The following is a 23,576-nucleotide window of genomic DNA, read 5'->3' on the forward strand; positions in this document are numbered from 1 at the left end:
TATGATATATGGTTATATATGGTTATATACTATATAATCTATATATAGTATATATATATATATATTATATATATATATATATATATATATATATATACATACATTCACATACATACTTACATGTAAGATCAATATATGCCATATAAGTATATTTTCTTCATATACGTATATATGATATATATATATATATATATATATATATATATATGTATATGTATATATATATGTATATACTATATCAATATATATCTATATGTATGTATATACTATATATAAACTTATATGTATATATATATATATATATATATATATATATATATATATATATACGTATATATACTATATATATATGTATAAAGGTGAGGTGATGTGTTCCAAAGGAAAATAGTTCTATATGCTCACAGGAGCAAACGTTCATTTGTAATGTATTTCTCAAGTTTTTGATAGCACTTTATAAGATAACATTTAATGTGTGATTGACATTATTTGTCATAGGTTGAATCGGTTGAAAATGTTTGCAACTCGAACCTCACATTCTTGAAAAACTGTTTGTTGTTAATATTATTATGCCGTTTTGGAATATTATGTATGTATGTATGTATGTATATATATATAAGCCATATGATTTAAATTTACTTATATGCAAATAATACTGATATAACATATGTATAAATTATATATATATAATAATATACTAAACTTATTATTAAGTAATATTAATAAGTATAGTTATATCCATAACATATTAGACAACACATGTGTATAAATATATATATATAATATATAATTATATATATATATATAATATATATAGTATGATATCATATAGTTTCACATTGTATGTAATTATATGGATATAAATATAACTATTATAAATACTATATAATAAGATATATATATATATATATATAATATATATATATTATATATATATAATCATACATTCACATACCTACTACATTTGTAGATCATAATGATGCATATAATAATATTTTTCATATACGTATATAATGAATATATATATATATATAAATAGTGTATATGTATTATATGTATATGTATGATATATATGTATAATATATATATATATTTGTATAGTATATAGTATATATACTATGATATATATAAATATGTATATATATTATATATATATATTCGTATATATACATATATATATATGAGAAGGTGAGTGAATGTGTTCCAACAAAGGGAAAATGATGTCTATATGCTAACAGGAGCAAACGTTCATTTGTAATGTATTCTCAAGTTTTTGATAGCACTTTATAAGATAACATTTAATGTGTGATTGACATTATTTGTCATAGGTTGAATCGGTTGAAAATGTTTGCAACTCGAACCTCACATTCTTGAAAAACTGTGTTGTTATATTATTATGCCGTTTTGAATATGCAGTACGATATAAAAAGTCAATGGGATGCTGAATGATTAAATACCTATAGTTATCTGCAATGTTACTTGCGCATAAAAAAAGTGTGTCAGTGTTTTGTGTGCTCGTTAGAAAGGTACTTAAAGTAGACTATAAGATAAATGCTTTTAGGAATTTCTGGGTTATTGTGTCTTTTTTTCAGTATTATTCATCTCTATACAAGTAGATTACTGTTACTTACTTATGCTATATCCCTATTGCGGAAAAATATTCGTAAATGCCTACTAAATGATGTATTGGTTTTATGCGACTCATTTTGTTCAGGAACAGATTTCCTCAGTACTCTGGATGTTAAAGACTTTCGCAGCTACAAAACCAGTAAAATGTTATAAAATAGTGCTTGAGCACAGACCCATATCATATCTGCATAACATATATTGTTCTATCTCAACGGAAATAGAGATGTATGATTAAAAACCCGCAGAAAATTGCACCTTGTTTCGGGAAGAGTTGGTGTGAACTACAAACTGGGACAGATGAAACGGATCCAGCGTGACCTTCCATTCTGACATGCAGGATGACATTGACGTTGTAAGGATATTACTTTTCTTACATGTTGTGGTTCAGTTTATATATATATAATTAAGGTCGAGGTGTTGTATCCTTATTTATCGTGCATACCTGCAATAGGACTTAATAGGACTTAATAGGTGTTCGTAAATTTTGTGGCACGTTTTGTATTGCAATATTTTTATATCATAGTGTTTATCTAGATTGCTTGTGTATATACGTGAATATAAGTGCATGTTGCTTTGACACCAGTGAAAGGATCATCTTTCAAAGAGTACATTGCCGCCCTCACAGGATTATTATCGGTCTTCTGTCATTCAGGTAAACCTCTGTGTTTGGAGTTCAGTAGAACAAGTAAGAATAGCCGTGGCTGTAGGACAAAGCGAGATGAGCCTGCGGGCTGTGTTGTCATATTTTCTGTGGTGGGTAAGTTCGAGAAGGTCGTTAGGTTGAAGTACATGAATCATTTGTATTTCTTCAAAGAATAGTCTTGAATTACTCATATGATTTTGATCAGATTCTTGTTTTCATCCAGGAATAAATATGATTTCGATAAGATTCTTGTTTTCCTCCAAGATTTAGTTATGATTTTGATGAGAGTTGTTTTTTTCTAAGAATAATTAAATATTTTGCTGAGATTCTTGTTTTCTTCCAAAATTAATTGTGAGTTTGATGAGATTCTTGTTTTCTTCCGAGATTCAGTTATGATTTTCATGAGATTCTTGTTTTCTTTGAAGGTTAGTTATGATTTTGAAGAGATTCTTGTTTTCTTCCAAGAATAATTATGATTTTGATGAGGTTCTTGTTTTCTTCCAAGATTTAGTTATGTTTTTGATGAGATTCTTGTTTTCCTCCAAGAATAATTAATTATTGTGGTTAGATTCTTGTTTTCGTTCAAGAGTAATTATGATTTTGATGAGATTCTTGTTTTCTTCCAAGATTTAGTTATGATTTTTTTGAGATTCCTGTTTTCTTCAATAACCTGAAAGAATGATCCTTGAGTACACTTTGTAAAGTTGTTGTATCATCTGGTTGATATTAAAGTTCCAATGTCTTTTTCATAATCCATATTCAGTTAAATGGTCAACAGGGCCATGCTTTACAAGAAGCTATGAATACGTCAAACATAATCTTAAATTAACGTCCAGTGATTGTTATTGTTTTGTAAACTTATATAGTGCTTCAATATGTATTCACTAATATGGTGCTTCAATATGTATGAACTAATATAGTGCTTCAGTATGTATTAACTAATATGGTGCTTCAATATGTATTAACTAATATAGTGCTTCAGTATGTGTCGATGTAGGTATTACTGTTTGTCTTCTCTCTCTCTCTCTCCCCTTTTTATGCTGCCTGGATCATCGCACGTCACCTCCACCACTCCACCTTCACCGTCACCTTCACCGCTGTCATCACTGCAATCTCAACTACCCACCTCCAACACCGTCACCACCATCACCACCAATTGCACGGAACCTCGACATGTGATGGTGTCCTGCCCCTACGACTGACTGCGCTCTCCTGGTGGGGTCGTGGGCCGGTCTCCGGTCTCCGGACGACGGACGACGGACGGACGGACGTCTCTCAACGCGGACGGTGGGTGGTGGTGGTGATTGGTGGGTGATGTTGGGGCGTGCAGGTGAGGGCGGCCGAATGTGCAGGAGTGTGGGCGGTGGAACAGCTGGTGGGGTGCGAACACCACCCTGTGGTATCGGCGTCTGCATGAGGGGCGGCGGCCAACGGGTGTCTGACACCTCCATTAGTGACGGGGGGCGCCTTTCCCCGTCCAGTCATTCTTTCCACTCGCCCCATCCTCCCTTCGTGCATCAGCAGCAGCATCAGCAGCAGTCGTTCCCGTACGTGGTGGTACCACACCCGCTCCAGGTGGTGCCTCCCGGCGGTACTGCTGCGGCGGTTGCGGCTGCGATCGACCACGCCGTCTTCACCTCGCCGGTCTCGCCTCCCGCCTTCCCCACAGGGGTGCTGCCCCCTCCCATAGGAACGCCTCCGTCGCCGTGCTACGGCGGCTGCAGCTGCGGGGCATCGACAGCGTCGTCGCCGGGAGCCTGCCGCGTCCACGAGCGGGTCATCACCTGCCCTCCTCCCCCGCCGCTGGTGACGTGCGGCGCTGCAGATCGCGATAGCGTGCACGGCGCTCTCACGGGCGGTGATGGGGAGCTAGCCGTGCCCTGTAACGATGACCAGGAGGTATGGCCACCTAGGGACGATACATCGGAAGAGATTAAAGAAGAAAGTGTTAAGGAGTTGTTGCTGAGGTGTGTTGGGGGGCATTTACCCCCACTCTCTCTCTCCCATATTTCCCTTTTCACTATGTCATGATGATGATTATTATTGTCGCTTTTTCCTACAAAATTGTTTTATTAAAAAAAACAGAAGCTTACAATATATATGAATATATATTGAAGTGCAACTCGCTTATCTTTCTTTTTCTATTGGATTTCATTGAATAGTTGATGCTTTGGAGAGCAAGCATATGTCACTCACGAAAGCTCCCCTCCACTCTCTCATTTAATCATTCCATCAGCTGACCTTTCATGCCTGATGCCCATTCCTCCTCCTCCTCCTCCTCCTCCTCCTCCTCCTCCTCCCAAGATATTTAGCTCCATCTCCCCCGTTGTAAAATCCTTCCAGTTTCAAAAGATTCATTGAATAATTCGAACTTTGTTGCCTGCCCTCCCTTGCTCTATGGCTTGCTCTCCGAAAATTAATACATTCTAGCTGCATTGATGCCTGAGTATACACAGACAAACGCGCACACGTACATGAACACTCTCTCTCTCTCTCTCTCTCTCTCTCTCTCTCTCTCTCTCTCTCTCTCTCTCTCTCTCCCGAAGTATACATGAAAGCCTCTAAATACGAAAGCGGTATGCAAATCCGAGTAAGCACAAAGATCGGAAATGACGGGTACTATAAGCGTGCCAAACCCGACTTTTGGAGAGCAGCCCAGACGTGAGGCATAAATTCTTGAAATGGGACTAGCACATTTTGAGAAGTTTTCATTGAAACTGGAGGTAACTCTCACGTCACTGACTAAACTTGGGAAGACCAAATTAACGTCAATTAATTGTTGTTTCGTCGTTTAGGTGTCGTGAATGAGACACATACATTGAATTCTTTTTAAATGACAAATGATGGCCGTTAGTTTCCTTTCTGACTAAACAGAAGAGTATCAGCACGGGCTTCGAACCAGGATGCTATACATCCGTTACCTTTTTCATTCTATAGTTTTGTGGATGGTAACGAAAAAGCACTTTACTTGGTAGTGAAAACAGGCAGACATTTTTTATAAAAGAATTATTTAAAAAAATTTTCGTCAAATAACGTATTTCAAACTCACCATTATTGTCTGTTATATGTCTCTCGTTAAGGATGAATTTTGACTGATCAAAGAATAAGATTAATTCCCGTAACGTAATAAATAAAAAAGAAATGGAAAAAAACTGCAGTTAATGATCAGTTTAATTGGCTCGGTTCTTAGACGCGATGTATACATAAGAATTAAATTCATTCTTTGCTTGCTGCCTTCCTTACGTAGCAATTGGGATAAATAATTCCAAGTCTAAATTCTTAAGTATAAATGGTGGATTTTTAAAAATGTGAACATTTATAAAGAGAGTATAAACTCGATGTCAGCTTGTGTTGAGGTAAAGTCAAGACAATGCTGTAGCCAGTTTGATAAGTACCAAAGAAATATTTAGAAGGCACAAAGAGCAAAACCTATCTCTCTCTCTCTCTCTCTCTCTCCGATCATCTCTCGTCTCTCTCTCTCTCTCTCTCCTCTCTCTCTTCTCTCTCTCTCTCTCTCTCCGCTCGAAAATATGCAGCTGTATATAATTACACGTGATACGCGCATGTTAATACACATGCTGCATATTTGTTTCTTTATTATTTTTTTCGAGCAACTCATTCTTACATTTCCCATTTACATTACACATGGAAAACAATGATTACATACTTAAGCGCATAGTTTGGCCGCAAGCTGGCTGGCTATAGAATTCATTTTTGCTGCTACCTGTCATTTTTCTTTTCGTAAGTATTTTTGTTTAATAGAATAGGTTCTATTAAAGGAAGCGGTGATAGCTGAAGCCAGGTCACTGTGAATAAAATCTTGGTTTTTTTGTTCTCTGCATTGAACAGTAACTGATTCACTTGAAGGGAAAATGACAGATTTCGTGGTTTATAGAAATTCATTTTAATATCGACAACAGGCACATATATTGGTTCATAGTTTGTCAATTTTTTTTTTTTTATAAAAGATTAAGTACGTTTGTTTCAGTCAATAATAAAGTCTGCTTAGTATGACAGTGAAAAAATGTAATCCCTGAAAAAAATAGTAATTTGTTAAACTGCAGTGTTTCCTTCAGAAATGAGTCATTTCCAAGTTGAGTTCTTACGAAAGGCCTGATTTTGATGACGTCAGTTGGACTTTTTCCTTTAATAGCCACTTTTTTCAATTATGTCGCCTTTTCTTTCACTGGGCATTTACAGGAATGCGAGCTAGATAGCGGTAAGAGCATGCGCAAGAGTCATCTAGAAAAATGAAAGATTGCCAAAAATAACAACTGAACCTAGCCCACCCTTAGTCCTTTAGATTCACTAAAATATTCCCAAATGTGATCGTTATCTTTCCATTTGTATAAACTGTAACATGTTTTGAGGTCAATACCAAGAGGAATTCCTCTGCATTTTTTTAGTGAGTTTAAGGCGCTTCGGATGGAACACTTTTCACGACATTTTCGTGACACGTGACACAACTCAGGCTGTTCACAGTCATTCCCTCTTTTGATATGAAGCCTGTGATGTCCTCACATGAATTCGATTTCTCTGTCATATAAATCTGTGGTACCCCCTGGATGAAGAATAGATGTAGCACATGGCCGAGTCGTCCTGATGAGTGAGATGGTGATAGTTTGTGTTAGACAGTTTCTTTTGCGTGTGTATAGATAGGCATGTCACTGAGATGGAAGATCCCTACTTTAGTGATTTTATTTGTAGCTCCTCATTGCTCATCCCACGCCACCCAGGAGAGAGAGAGAGAGAGAGAGAGAGAGAGAGAGAGAGAGAGAGAGAGAGAGAGAGAGAGAGAGAGAGAGAGAGAGAGAGAGAGAAGGGAACCGAATGGATTTTTTTCAAGATACGATCAGAAAGTAATTTGGTTAATGTCAAAAATTTGATCAGCCATAATTTACTGGATGTTGACCGAATTGGCTCGAGAAGCGAAAAATTGTCTATTGTTTTATTTACTTCACTAAATCTGTAAACAATTCCAATTGCTTCCTCTTTTAAGTTTGTTTAAAGAAGAATAGGTAGTTTTTGATCGTTATTAAAAAAAGATAAAACAGTTAAGCTGTAATGGATAAGATTTTGTCCTTCTGCAAGGAACACTAATGCGTTTACATTTTGAATTCAGCCCATCTTTGGTATGTACCACGATAGGAATGAAAGACTCAGAAATTTACCCCCAGCCATTTCTCTCTAATATTAGTTATTTCTATTCGTCATTCGCACAGAGGCTGTTTAACTGATTTATAGAGGAAGTTTTGTCCTCCTTTACATTCTTAGTAGCTACGCGCTCACTATTATTTCGAAGAGACTGCAACAAAATTTTACAATATTCATATTCAGGAACAGTTTCTTTTTGAAGGAGGATTCTTTATATTTGAGGTCAAAATAGTTCCCAGTTGCTGAAAGTTGTGAATAGAGGATGTTTCGCGTTCTGCCATTAAGCAATTACCAGTCGGAAGCAAATTCAGTGGAATATGAATACTTTTACACCTGAAAATGAAACACGATTGTATTTATATATTTGAACATTTTATGTGGCCGTGTTAATGCTTCTTGCATAACAAACTTTTCCTTGTTCTTAGAAAAGTGCGACATATTCGACTGTAGTCCCGCCGTCCTACTCCAGGTCGTCATGAATACGTGTGTGCGTCTCATGTCACCTTTAAAGACCCTCCAGTTATATAATATTGCTAAATGACAATTAAATGGCTGATCAGGTTGCATTGACACGTGTGAGTGTGTGTGTGTTTATGGAAGCGTCAAGACGAAAGGTGTTTTGACGGTCGCAATTGTGTTTGTTTTGAAAGTGTTGTTAATTACGTTATGTCCTTCTTGAACCATGTCTTGTGTCCTTTGTAATCCAGTGATTTCCTCTCTCTCTCTCTCTCTCTCTCTCTCTCTCTCTCTCTCTCTCTCTTTCTGCGTATATACACTCAATATTATATAGGTACACTTGACATGAATTTGTATGTACTGAATAGCAAGAGCTTTCTGCTCATTATCTTTACATCAGTCATGTGTGATTGAGGTAGTTGTGGTTTGGTATACGTGCGATAACAAGACAACATATGTGGGTGGTTTAGACTTAGGTCATCAGTTTGTGGATATCGCCAATCTTTGTGGAAGACCAGTGAGGGTTGGCGCCTCTCTTTTACGTGGCATCTGTCTGATTTATTCTGTTGGATACCTATTCGTGCTGTATTTCTTAAATCAAATATTCAAGTTTATTTTACCTTTCTACAACCACTTCCTTTTATGCCGTGCGTCGAAGGTTATACGGTGGTCTTTTTCGACTTGTTAATTCCGTTACTTTTTATTTTTTTGCATTCTTCCCCAAATCATATATATATATATATATATATATATATATATATATATATATATATATATATGTATAACATCATATATATATGTATGTATGTATGTATAACATCTTTTTTCGCTTTTTGTTGGTCTTTTTTTACTCGTTCTTTTCCCGCCCCCACACACCTAGCCTTGGTAAGAAAATGCCAGTGAGAAATGGAAAGCCTTAATTTTTTGTAGATATAATATCTTCTGGCATATTTTCATTTGACAAATAGATTAAGCCATTAAGCCGAATAATAGGTAAGCCACGGTAAAATTAATTGACTTATTTCTGTTGTAAGTAAGTAGTATTTTCAGGTCATGAGGCAGGGTTTATGTTATGGCATCGAGAGATGATCGTTTTGAGTTTTATTAGGGAAGGAATGTTTCCGTTTTGACAAGCCACTGTTGAAAAGATGCTCTAGTCATATCATACCAGCGGGTTGGTGAGTTGGTCTAGTGGTAGAGGAAACTCGTCATCGTGTTAATCCTTCGCTCTCCATCTATTCGTAGGTATTGCATTAGCACAGAATGACCAGATTCAGTCTGTGAGATATATATGGAAATGGAGGACTTCCACCTTTGAGTTTCTAAACCAGAGTTGCTGAATGATTCAGCAGAACGCATTCTCTCTCTCTCTCTCTCTCTCTCTCTCTCTCCATTATTTCCTTTCTCTTGTAAAATGTTCGGTGGAGTCAGGAGTCGTTAATTGTTTATAAAAAGTAACCTAGATTCGAGTGAGTTATTCCACAGCATACTCTTAATACATACATATGTTTTCAGACACTAATTCATGGCGTTAGATTCTAACTTATGGGAAACTGTGTATGACGAGTTCAGACATTCCAGGGTCCTGGAAAAAAAGAACTGAAATGCAGTATTGAGTCTAAGTAGTTTCTCCATCAAAACGAGTAACATTTAATTTTTACTATGTTACTCATTGTTGTTGAATTCACAGTAGCTAAAAGGACATGATACCGAAGGGTTTTTAATCTTCACAATTTTACAGTTGTCTTGTGTCCTTGATCAAATCTCTGTTACTGTTAGAGCAGTGAATTAGCGTTGACCCTAGACGAAGTTAATAGGGGCATCTTAGAAAGAAAGGACTTGTTCAAAAGCTTGGAAAAACTGCAAATTTACACATTTGTTCTCTATATGCCCGATAATTAATCTGCTTGAAATATTCAGACTTATGCGTAATTCACCAATCGTTTATTGATGTAACACTGACGTGTTTTAAGTTGATGAGCTCATGATAATTATGTGCCTTCAAAGCAGATCTTTTCATTCTGTTCAAACCTTCTGGTGTTTGGTCGGCATCGAGGTGTATCCGTCGTTCCTAATTTCTGTTCCTGCTCTTACTCGTGTTTCTTTATAATGTTATAGGAATTATTCTTCTGTGTTCCTTTAGAATATTATAGGAACGACTGCTTTTCTGCTTCATCGAAGAAAGTTTTCGACTGGGAAGGCTAGTGTTCTTTGCTAATGCTGAAAATATATCTCTCGTCCTATGCTTGTGTCTTCTGTTTCATGCTGACATCTGTGTGACATCTCTTTCACCCTATTGGTGACGTTGCTTTCGGAGTGAAAATTCCATCCTGCTTTTGTTTCTTTTTTACCTGATACTCTTTGCAGTTCCAATATTCCCTTACGTTGCCCCTCTTTAATGCTGTCGTTCTAATATTCTCCGTTGGTAAAGTTTTTCATGTTCTTCTGTCCTTGAATATCTGTAAGGCATCCGGTCTTGATCATATTCCAGAAGTATTCGATGAAATTTTAAGTGAAATTTATTTCCGTTGGAAATAGTATTCAGACTATTAATCTTTTCATTTATTGAGCATTTTAAAACCCTCTTTCCCTTTCTAGATCACAATTATGGCTTCAGTAAGACAAAATCCGTTGTGGGGAAACAACATTATAAATACTCTTATCTTTGCAACTCAACAGTATCGTCCGTTGTTCTAATGTTGTATATTAGAAAATGGTTTGTGGCAAAGAGAATCGTCGTTTCCCAGCGTCACATTTCATTTTTTTTTTGTCTTATTTTGTATGATCTGACCTTTAATATATATTCAGAACTGTGGGATTAACGATGTCACAGGTTTTCATCAGATAGTATTGAAGACCCTCACGGCTTGGGTTAACCTTCTCTCTTGATTATAGACAAGTTTTTTTGCTGTGCTAGGACTCGGTACGAGGTTCAGACGCATAGAGAATTTAGCGAAAGTTTAGAAATAAGATTTATAATATATCGAACAGGTCTCAGGAACATTATGAGAAATAACATTTATAATTTATCCCAGAGATCTAAGGAACATTGCGTGAAATAATATTTATGATTTATCCCAAACATCTCAGGAACATTATGAGAAATAATATTTATGATTTATCTCAGAGATATCAGGAACTTGATGAGAAAAATATTTATGATTTATCACAGAGATCTCAGGAACTTTATGAGAAATAACATTTATGATTTATCCCAGAGATCTCAGGAACTTTATGAGAAATAATGTTTATGATTTATCACAGAGATCTCAGGAACTTTATGAGAAATAACATTTATGATTTATCCCAGAGATCTCAGGAACTTTATGAGAAATAATGTTTATGATTTATCCCAGAGATCTCAGGAACTTATGAGAAATAATGTTTTATGATTTATCACAGCGATCTCAGGAACCTATGAAAGAAATAACATTTATGATTTACACCAGCGATTTTCAGACGGAATTATGAGAAATAATGTTAATGATTTATCCCAGAGATCTCATGAACTTTATGAGAAATAATAATTATGATTTATCCAAGAGATCTCAGGAACTTTATGAGAAATAACATTTATGATTTATCCAAGAGATCTCAGGAACTTTATGAGAAATAACATTTATGATTTATCCAAGAGATCTCAGGAACTTTATGAGAGATAATATTTATAATTTATCCCAGAGATCTCTGGAATTTTATGAGAAATAATGTTTATGATTTATTCGAGAGATCTCGGGAACATTTTGAGAAATGATATTTATGATTTATCCCAGAGATCCCAGGAACATTTTACTATGAAAGAACAGTAGTTTGGTCTCTCTGTCTGTTGTATGTAAGCATTTTTCACCAGTGCAGAATCCCACGTAAGTGCTTAAGAGCTGACGGACCAATTTATTAGCATTAGGGGTTAAAGAGGGGTGAAGGAGAGAGGGTTTTTCCCTACTCAGTGACTACCTAACTAACAAGACCAAGCCATTTTCAGATCGTTGCTGAATATGATAACATACGGTGAAAATTACATCCGGGAAAACTACCGCTCGGTTGGTAGGTAAACATTGAATTGTGAATTCTTTCGTTCTGACAATTGGGGCAGGTACAACAACATAGGAAATAACAAGAAAGGGAAATAAAACGTTCGAGCGTTAGCTTGGCAAAAAAAAAAGAAAGAAAGAAAAAAAAAGCACTGTTAGATACCTGTTACTTTAGAGTACAGTCACATCATCTGGAGCCATGGCACCCGATCTTACCGGGCCCCACCAAGATTTATAATTGATCACAGAGATCTCCGGAACTTTATGATAGATAAGATTTATCATTCATCCCAGAGATCTCCGGAACTTATGAGAAATAAGATTTATAATTTATCCCAGAGATCTCAGGAACATTACGAGAAATAATGTTTATGATTTAACCCAGAGATTTCAGGAACTTTATGAGAGATAAGATTTATGATTTATCCCCTAGATCTCAGGAACTTTATGAGAAATAAGAAATATAATTTATCCCCCAACTCTCAGGAACTTTATGAAAAATAAGATATATAATTTATCCCCCAGATCTCAAGAACTTTGTGAAAAATTAAATATATAATATATCCCCCAGATCTCAGGATCTTTATGAGAAATAAGATTTATAATTTATCCCCCAGATCTCAGGAACCTTATGAAAAATATGATGTACAATTTATCCCAGAGATTTCAAGGACTTTATGAGAAATAAAATGTATAATTTATGACAGTGATCTCAGGAACTTTATGAAAATAAGATTTATAATTTATCCCAGAGATCTCAGGATCATTGTTTACTGTTCTAGACAAAAATAGCGCGGTAATTTGGAAAACTAGGATTTCCAATACGTAACTTGAAATTTTAAGGGGAAAATCTGGATTCCTCTGTACCATTGGAAGAATTCCAAGCCCATCCGTGTGGCACTGGAATCCTGCACACTGATTTTATCTATCTATTTTTGTTTTTAAATGCGCTGACTCATAAGTCATATCCCAGAGATCTCTTAGAGGGACCATGAATTTGGAAACAGCTGTTTGGAGACTAGTTTTTTACATTTAAAACACTTAAGCGTTTTCCTGGTTGTTGATGTTATGAAGGTTTTCATTCAGATATTTTTAGGGATTTGAACGTTATATGTAAGTTTCCTGGTATTTGATTTTATTATGAATGTTTTAAAATCGGTTCAAGTCATGGCATATTGATATGATATTAATTTCTATTTTTTAGTCACTGCATAAGCGTGTCTATACCTCGTGGTTTAAATTATATATATGTATATTATATATATATATATATATATATATATATAATATATATATACATATATATATATATGAAGCTAGGTGTTTGTGAGTCCTTGAATTTATATTACAAGCGACTATTCATACATGCAGATATCAAAATTTTTTTTACGAACAAGAGATAGTATTTATGTCTAATATTTTTTATATCAATATCTTTTAAGTGTTTAAGGTTCATTGGTTGGTTAATTAAGCAGCGAATATATTTCCCTAGATAGTTTTGTTTATGCCACCCTTGTATCTGATCGCGGTCACGAGTTTAATGGTCACAACATGATTAAACTTTATGGCACCTGCTTTGGTAGTATTGATTCCTAGCTTCGGGCATTGGGGTCTCTAGGGCTGATAATTTTAGCCTCAGTGTTTCTTTATAGTGAGTCCTATTTGTAAAGTATAATGTAGGAAGGGTGGTTTACATTGACGAATTTGGTAAGCCGTCATTTTGCTTATTTTATTTATTCTTTACTTGCTCTGATGAAAAGCATTGGGAATGGTTACAGTTTGATAGTTTTGTCCTTTTTTCCCCTCAGAGGATAAATTTGAATGTCTGTGACTATTGTTGTTAAGCCGTCATTATGTTTATTTAATTTATTTATTTATGTATTTTTGCTTTGGTAAAAAAAAATTGTGGTGGTAGTTTTGTTAGTTTTTTTTTTTTTTACCTTAGAGGACAAATTTGAAGCTTTGTCTCTACCACTGCAAACTGTGATTGATTTTAATCGTACTAATAAATATGATTATATGAAGGAAACTGGTATAAATCTTTCAAAAAACACAGAGCTCCCATTGGCGTTAAATGGTATGCTTGTCATTCATCGGACTTTGTTAGGTTCACGACAGTCGATTAAGTGGTAAGTTTCTAATTATCCTATGTTGAAAACGTAAATTAAGTTTCCCAGCTAGAGGAGGTTGAGGTGAAGCGTCCAGGACTCGCCAGGTTTAGTCTGTAAGAAGGAAAAAAAAAAAAACTCCAAAATTTGGGGGTTATCACCTTGATATTATGAGTCCCATTAACCATTTGTCTCTCTCCTTCGGTCCCAGGCACTCGTGCAGCGGGCTGGACTGTAGGTAAATATATTGACGGCGATTCCACAATGATTAGGCAATGTGATGACACGGCTTCCCACTTATTGTACACCTTACCTGCCAACGATTTTACTCTTAGCCAGACCTTGATTTTCTCTCTCTCTCTCTCTCTCTCTCTCTCTCTCTCTCTCTCTCTCTCTCTCTCTCTCTCTCTCTCATAGCCCTTTCTTTATTTCAGCTTTATTTTAAAGAGATGCTTAGCACTCATTAGGATATAATGCCATAAAGCTGAATTGAACTGTGTTTGGATTTTGCCATTTCAAGGGTTTTTTGTTGTAGTTGTTGTATTCTTTGTTTGTGTAATGTATTTCTGTGTTATATAGGAGTAATTGTTTATGTAAGAATGTATGTGCAAAATTTGCTGTATAGATATACGTGTTAATTATGTGTGAATATGAGTTATAGGCACCTAAAGTATGTATGTTTTGTATATATATGTATATAATATACTATATGTACGGTATTTGTGTGTATAATATATATATATATATATATATATATATATATATATGTTGTGTGTGTGTGTGTGTGTGTGTGTGTATAGTAGTTTATGCAAGCGTTGATGTGATATGTTTAATATAATTGTTAGGGTTAAAGTGATATGAACTTACAGCATTGACTGTGAAAGATTGAATAAATGATAACGTTAATAATAGTACTAATAACAGCAACAGTAATGGCAGAAATGCAGATAAAAGCGAGAAATCATGTAATAGATTTCTAGATTTTGATTTGATGGCAGTTATTAGCTGGAGGGCGCTTCCTAGATCATTGCCAGGAAAGAACTTCGAGGTCATACGTCAACAGTGTTCATTCCCATATTTATTATAAAGTTATTCCTGTTTCATTTTTATAACCCTTACGTAGGTTTTCTTATATGAATGCGCAGTGATTTTTTTTTCAGTGTATGCAGATGGTACTATCTTTTTGGGATATAGTTTACATTATATTCAGTTTTCAGGCTTCACTGAAATTCAGCGTTAACAAGTATCGTTTCATGAAAGCAAACAGTTTGAGCATTATGGAACGTTGCAAATGTTATTCCGTTCAGTCTGTCACTGCCACTCGTTTAGTATTAAGTGTTCCTGTGCTGTAAAAGGTATTTCTTCTCCTTTGCTGGATTCATTCCGGTCAAGCGCCGTTTCTCGGTCAGAATGGCGTTATAATGGAAAGGAGATAGATAGTTCCCTTTAACTTTCCTGGAATTTTGTTCCTAACACGAGGTCAGTTGGAATCTGAGAGTAAAATGCGAAACATTGCAGTAGTTTGATGGGTGGTTCCCAGGCCGGTTTTCTTAGAGAACAAATTGCCAACACTTTTTAGAAATGGAAATGATCCGTTGGTGTTCTGTTATAATGCCAATTCAAAATTAGAACAACTTTCCGTCCAGTAGTTCTGTTTCGCTTGAACCAACCGAAGTACCACATGTGATCATTTGTTTGAGACTTGGCGCAGCTGAACGCTTTATCTCCTATTTTCCTTTAAATCTTCAGCTGAAAACCTTTATGAACAGTCAACTGACCATAAACCCAAGAGGGCTTCAAGGGGAAGTCCGCCTGCAGAGAGAGCCAACTCAATTGCAAAAGGTTAGAAATCAATAAAGATAAGGATTAGAAAAATAAAACCGATACACTTGAAACACATGGGAAGACGTCTGCAGCAGAGAGAAGGAGTGAATTTGCTCCGCGCCGCCTAATATATTCGGAGATCAAAAGATTCCACAACTGCACTAGGTAGACTATTCCATGTTTTAGTTCTAGCCAAGATAAAACTCTGGGTAAACTAATAAGTATTAAACCTGATGCTAGAAAACGACACTGTTTGCACCAGCTTGGATGTCATTAGTTTTTTCTGATTTATATAATCGTGAAATCTAATGAAGAGAAATATTCTTTCTTTGCATTGGGGATTTTATTAGCTCTGAAAGAACATAAGTTATCAACTCATCAAAGTTGAAGCCGGAAAAGAGAATTTTTAGGAAAGCAGTTCATGTAAACATTAAGGGCTTATCTGAAGTGGAGGACGACGAGCTTACCGTGTCTTAACTAACGGATTTTAAGTCCGTTATAAACGTGTTTAAAACAACCCATAATATGCGCATAAGGAAGGTTACTCACCTTGTGAAACAGCTGCTGCTGACATTATTACATTTACTGCATTTTATAATAGCCTGTCGGCCTGCAAATTGAGCTTTGTGCTCTGACCCCTTGTACGAGATATATATATCTATGTATGTATGTATATATATAAATATATATATATATATATATATATATATATATATATATATATTATTTATATACTCATATGTATATATATATACACACATACATACATTGCATGTATAGTACATATATACTGACACGCTCACGCAAACTCCTGAAATGTTTACTTTAAGCTATCACTGATACGGAAATAATTGGTCTAAAATTCAGATTCACTTGGTAATGTTTGCTTTTTAGGGAAAAGTATTCCATTGCATAACACTGGTATGTTTCCCCATAAATGAAAATATGTTGAAGGAGTTATAATCATTACGTCGACATTTGCTGCTGTCATTTTAATTTTGGATTCAGGTGACTTAAGACGGTTTTCTGAGTTCTTTTATTTTGCAGTAGTAGGAATGTTGGGTACTAGACAGTCTGACGGCTTAGTGAACTTTATTCTGACCTGATGCATTGTTCGAAATCGAGTATGCTGATGAGAAAGGTCTTCTAAGGTGAGTCATGAAATTCTTCTCGTGACGTGAGACAGTTATCACAAAGCCACGAAGAAGAAAATTGAAAATTCAGAAGACTTTTTCCAGCTGCACTTCGTTTTTACAGTTAACAATACAAACAGGAAGAACCGCTGTCCTACCAAACTAGTCTTCCACGCAAGTCGGCATAATTCTATCTTTTACGGTTTATATATATATATATATATATATATATATATATATATATATATATATATATATATATGTATATATAATTGAATTTGTGAACTACCCACGTATATTGACTGGTATGGTTGATCACCAAAATTGTCTAAGATTAGAAGTTATTTTAAGTTGAAAATGCTGGTTACATAAAATTGAATTAGGAATTCCGCTGACTTTGCGAAAGTGGTGGCCAGTGATTGACGTAACTCTGGAGTTGACTCTGCATGTGATTTGACTTGGACATTAATTCTGTTCCAGTTTGTGAAATTAATGAAAGATTGTGTACATTAATTACTCAGAAAAGCAAGTAATACAACTCCAGGGTTAAAATTAGGGTATATATATTATATATAATATATATATATATATATATATATATATATATAGATATATATATCTATAGTAGGGTTAAATATCTCTAATTAGCTGTATATCTCTATATATCTAATATATATAGCGGCAAGTTTTTTAAATGCAGACGTCTGTCTCACATTGGCGTAGTTTATTCAGTGCGACGTTACAGGGACCAGCCCCATTTTCAAGCTGAAAGTTTCAGTAATAAAATCAATTTACAATAATTACTCATCTAAAAACACACTTATTACAATATATAAAGCAAATTAATAGGAACACCAACGAAACTCAAGTACCGTTTCCAGTAGAGGACAGAAGACGAGTGACAAAAACAAAAACAAAAAACCAAGGTGTCACTCTTGTTGACGCCAGGTACAGAGGAGGATGGGGGTTAGGGGTGGTGGGTGGGGGAGGCAGTTTGGTTGTTCAGTTTCGGAACATTCGTTTTTATGAAGAGCGATTCGAAGACGGCTACCTGCTGCCGAGAAGACGCTTTTGCAACGATTTTAAAGATATTATATTCAATGTTGCTCTTGCATTTCGTTGTGCGGTCACAGATGCTGGAAAATTCAGATGATAATTTGACTCTAGTACGGAAACTCACCCCTATGGGAATCTATTAGGATCTTAAGAAGTCTTCTTGAGGCTCCGATATATTTTCCTAGATCGCATCTAGGACAAGTATATAAATAGACAGTGTTAGATGCCATAAGAGGGTTTAACTTGTCTTTATATTTAAAAATAGATCCAGCAGGTTTGTTGGGATCAGCCGACATTTTATGGCCGGACAATAAGTTCTAATAATCTGTTGCATTTTGGCATCTTTAAAATCCTTGCAAAAGCGTCTTCTCGGCAGCAGGTAGCCGTCTTCGAATCGCTCTTCATAAAAACGATTGTTCCGAAACTGAACAACCAAACTGCCTCCCTCTCCCCATCTGTACCTGGCCCCTGGCGTCAACAACAGAGACGCCTTGGGTTTTTTCTTTTTTTTTATCTTATTTTTTTTCCTCTACTGGAAATGGTACTACTTGAGTTTCGTTGTTGTTATTTTAATTTGCTTTATATATTGTAAGTGTTTTTTTTAGATGAATAATTATTGTAATTTGATTTTATTATTGTAATTTTCAGCTTGAAAATGGGGCTGGTCCCTGAAACGTCGCATTGAAGAAACTACACCAATATTAGGCAGACATCTGCATTTGAACCCTGCCCGTTATTTATCCCGTCTGGGGCTTCCCCTTCCGCATATATATATATATATATATATATATATATATATATATATATATATATATATATATATATATATATGTATGTAGTTTGCATCTGTGTTTATATCTGTATATATAGTATATATATTACATATATATGTATATGTAAATAAATTCTTATGTTAAAACAGGATAAGTCTCAAGTATAAAAGGTCCATTAAAACACTCTGGTTTAAAGCTACGGACTATATTTCGGTGGGCGACTCCCACCCTTATCAAGTAGTGTATATCACACTATATATATAGGCAGGATAGGATGTGCATTAGCTTGTGTGTGTGTGTGGGCATTTATGTAATGGCACAGATGCATGCATTCTATACATAAATGTTTTATTTTTCACAATGTGTTTGTTGAAAACTGCAAAATCCAGGCACAGTTATGTAAGAGGTTCAACTGTTAAACTATTAATAATGATGAATTAAATAATGATAATTGAAATGTAATTATAATTTGTAGTCAAGAAATGTCAATTTTATGATTTTTAGTTTGTGAAGAGATTTGATATTTTGTTTGGATGTAACAAATAATGTTATTTACAAGATTTTCAATGTAATGGAAAAATCAGAACGATTTGTGAAATTTAGAAGAAATTTTATCTAATCACTTTTGCACCTGCCTTTTCACTTGCTGTTTCACCTGCTTGTCTAGAACACCTATTCTCTCTCTCTCTCTCTCTCTCTCTCTCTCTCTCTCTCTCTCTCTCTCTCTTTATATTTGAGCTTGTTCCGATGACACTTTTGTTCAATTTTTCTTAATATTTCACTTGAGTCCTTTATTTTTCCACCTTTTTTATTTATTGAACATCTGTGGTTATAGCTGAGGTGTTGCGTATGCTGTGGAAATCGATTAACGACATCGGGTACTAGATATAGAATTTTTATATTTGCTTCTAACAGTTTTTAACCTTATTTTGCTCTTTAAGTGTTGTGTGTATAGCTCTCTCTTACACACACCTACACACATCCGTACACACACACACACACACACACACACATATATATATATTATCTTAAAATATATATAGATATGATATATATATATATATATATATTTATAATATATGTATGTATGTATAATACACACAGACAGGTACGTGTAAGGAAAATCCTACAGATGACATAGACTTGGAAAGGGATGTTGATGTTAATTGCTTTTTGCCTTCATTGTGTTCTTGACTGTTTTTCTTTTTGATTTATATATTATTTTTTACAAGTGAATTAGACATCTAGCTATCAGGTTACCCCAACTAGAACGGGACAGATCTTCGATGTTTAATAGTCAGGGCACTCTCTCCAAACACTCTACTTAACTAGTAAACAAAGCCTTTTGGAGTTTGGGGGCCGAAAACTGCTCTACAGGCTAAAGTTATTAAGCTTCTTTCATGCTGTCTTTTCTGTCCCATTTTATCCCATTTACGTAACATGCAAACGTACAGTTCTGTTCCACTGGAGTATCATATTAATGCACATTTCTGTTCCACTGGAGTATCATACAAGTGCACATTTCTGTTCCACTTAAGTAACATACAAATGCACAGTTCTCTTCCACTCAAGTAACATGAAAATGTACAGTTGGCTGCATTAGCACCTAATACAACGTTTCGAAATTTTGTAACGAAGAGGCCGACGTGAGGGGCAACCTGCTTTCGTGACGTAGCCAGGCGTGAAGGAAACAAAGGGTAAGAAAAGAGGAGTTCACAGTAGTCAGTTCTGAAAGCCCTCGCTATTCCATCTAGAGAACTGCAGACATAATGTTTAAAAAAGATGTCGTTTAGCACAGGTTTTATCTTATTTATACCTTCGTTGCTTTCAAGAACAAAGATGGAAGAAACAGTAAGTAGTAATTTGATACCTTTAATTAAATGCTCAAGACGCGTAGTTGTATAATGGAGAAATTGCAACCAGCTGTACGAGAATTCATACAACGTCTGAAATCAATACACACGAATTTTCTTTCTTCCACGTAGTACCCTCGTAGAAGCCATTTGAGGGGATGGTTTAAGGTTTCTGACTCACTCGTCTCTCATTTCATAGCCCTCAGATATTTCAATTTCAACGCCTCACCGAAAGACTAAAATGTAATTTAAGGAAGATGAAGTGGACAGGAAAAAAAAAGTTTAGAATATTGATTATATATTCCAAATTTAATGGTTGTCTGAGGTAGTGTAAGATTAGCAACGTTGTTTGTGTGTGATAGTAAGAGTATCTCTCTCTCTCTCTCTCTCTCTCTCTCTCTCTCTCTCTCTCTCTCTCTCTCTCTCTCTCTCTCTCTCTCTTGATTAGTGGCTCACTTCAAATTCCATATTATTGTATTCATACTTGGTCGTATGATACTGACCATGACAAGGTATCATGATTTTTCTATCTGTATTCTTTTCATATTTGCTTTTCTTAGATGTTTCATATTTGCTTTTCTTAGGTGCACGTAGCTTCTGATTGATCAGGGTAAAATGTGATTTGTTTAATGGTTCCAAAACCTTATTGCTGGTAGCTCTCAGGTCTAACTTCTTTAAGTTGTAACTGAAAACCTTCAGATCAATTACCAATTTTAACTTATGAGTATTAAGGGATATTATACTAAGGTTGCGGCACTGGCCTTACAAAGCCTGCTGCAAAGAAATTAGGTTCAGTTTTGATACTCTGAACAATCAGTCAGTTGTTATGCTGTAGGTATTTGTTTCTGTGACAGGCGAGTGGGAGCTCCTCATGATAGTTTTTAATCAAATGCTGCAAATAGGACCGATTATTTCTTCATTTTGTCATCTCTACTTATCTTGCAGCTGCAGATAGTGGTTTTAACATTTCTGTCCAAAACTGTATTTACAACATGTCGCCGCCAGCTCTGGGTCAGTTTCTTCTGGGAATAAATGCAGACGCTTTGAACTCAGGAATGTCAGTTTACCTTCTCACCCCTTACTCTTGGATTAGGGAATTCTCCTTCTTACATTTTGTTTCGGGATTCATTAGTCCTGCTCAGATGCCTGACACAGACCGATAATTAGAATATATACCAAAAATCTCAAACATGCAGACAGGATGAATAATGAGTGACCTTTAGTGAAAAGAGTTCATGAAGTTTTCCAGGGGTCAAAAAATAAAATATAGAGAATTAGTAGAATTTACATTACTGCATATCGCTTCGTGGTAAAAGGCCAGACTATTGGAAAGGGAAAACTTTATCATTCATTTCAGATATAAAAGATGAGATGTCACAAAGAAGAGAAAAAGAAATGGACAGATTGAATTATAGATATATACTTCTAGGGTGAAAAAGGAGTCTGCTTGTAGCATTAATATGACCAAGAATGTAGACTTGCAGGATTTGTTTTAGAAGCAAAAGGACAGTGGAAATAGGGCGTATATACTATAACCTACACCAGGACAGAAGCAAACAACAAATATACAAGTCAAAGAAGTACCACTGGGATGAGGTTATCTATAATAGAACTAACATAGGGGAGCATACTTCAGTTAGATACACATTAATTTGTAATCTTAGAGAGAGAAGAGACTGTATAGAGCGAGAGAGAGAGAGAGAGAGAGAGAGAGAGAGAGAGAGAGAGAGAGAGAGAGAGAATGATGAGTCTATGTATGTATGTGTATATATTATATATATATATATATATATATATATATATATATATATATATATATATATATATATATGTCTACATATTTTTGTATATACATGTTTATTATTTGTATAACGCACACGTCAAAATTCTTATTAAAAATATGAATATATTTTTTATTTAACTCATACACATACATTTCTTTATGCCTATGGCAATCTGGTCTCCCAGATACCACGAGTGAAACAGTGATTGCATGTTGCGATTGGTGGAGAGCCATCCAGGGCGCCTAGCAGCTTATTCATCTTTCCTTCCTGTCTTCATTAACCCAAAGCCTTCGCAAACATATCTTCAGCTTATTCTGCCCTCTGATCTTTCCTACGAATAAAAATATCTTTAAAAATATGAAGATAATAACTGCTATACCAATCCACTCGATTCCTTTCCACTCGTTTAACCTCCCCCGAGATTTTAAGCTCCTTAAATGTCTTTGGTTGTTCGTGTTGTTTTCTTCCTTTTTGAGTTTCCGCTTCGTCTTTCTTTTCTTGATTGTGTCAGTGTGGTGTTCTTTATGGCAAGATGTTTATGTGTGTGTGTGTGGCCCCTTCGCTTTTCCCTCTGGGACTGGTTTGCTTGTATTTTGTCTTTTTTTTTTTTTTTTTTTCTCTCTCTCCCCCACGTCAGCAATTTTTGATGGCACCTTATACCCTCATTGCAACTGACATCATCTTGGCGTCTCTTCCAGCAAATTCTTCTTTAATCTGTCTTCTTTTAGGGAATCTCTGACCCGTAACTGTTGTTTTTGTTCGAGTAATTTAACTGCTTATTTGATCTGCCGAGTACAAATGCTTGATTTTCTGGACGTCAGGAAATAGTTCTGTTTCGTTTGGTATTTTTCATTTTTACGTTTTTATTTGAAAACTTAAAATCCTCATTGTTTTTTTTTATTTTTTTATTTTATTTTATTATATATATACATATGTATATATACATTATATATGATATTTATATATATGTATATGCTATATATTATATGTATATGTATATGTATATATAGTATAATATATATACATATATATATATATATATATATATATATATATATATATATATATATATTATATATATATATATATATATATATATATATATATATATATATATATATATATATATATATAT

The 23,576-nt window shown here is 34.9% G+C and overlaps 1 protein-coding gene across 7 annotated transcripts in view; it reads left to right on the forward strand.

The window, feature by feature from the left end:
* The window catches only part of LOC135210146 (glucose transporter type 1-like), a 372,059-nt gene that overhangs the window by 160,743 nt on the left and 187,740 nt on the right, over positions 1 to 23,576 (forward strand). For 3 of the 7 annotated variants that reach the window (XM_064242967.1, XM_064242965.1, XM_064242966.1), the window contains 2 exons: positions 3,600 to 4,236; positions 14,230 to 14,256. In XM_064242967.1, the coding sequence (XP_064099037.1) occupies positions 3,614 to 4,236; positions 14,230 to 14,256 (650 nt within the window). In that variant the 5' untranslated portion in view covers positions 3,600 to 3,613. Of the gene's footprint in view, positions 1 to 3,599; positions 4,237 to 14,229; positions 14,257 to 23,576 lie in introns of those variants that run through there. The other 4 variants (XM_064242968.1, XM_064242970.1, XM_064242969.1 and 1 more) reach the window with 3 other exon arrangements.

Source organism: Macrobrachium nipponense, chromosome 39, assembly GCF_015104395.2.
Source record: "Macrobrachium nipponense isolate FS-2020 chromosome 39, ASM1510439v2, whole genome shotgun sequence".
In the NCBI taxonomy this organism is placed as follows: domain Eukaryota; kingdom Metazoa; phylum Arthropoda; class Malacostraca; order Decapoda; family Palaemonidae; genus Macrobrachium; species Macrobrachium nipponense.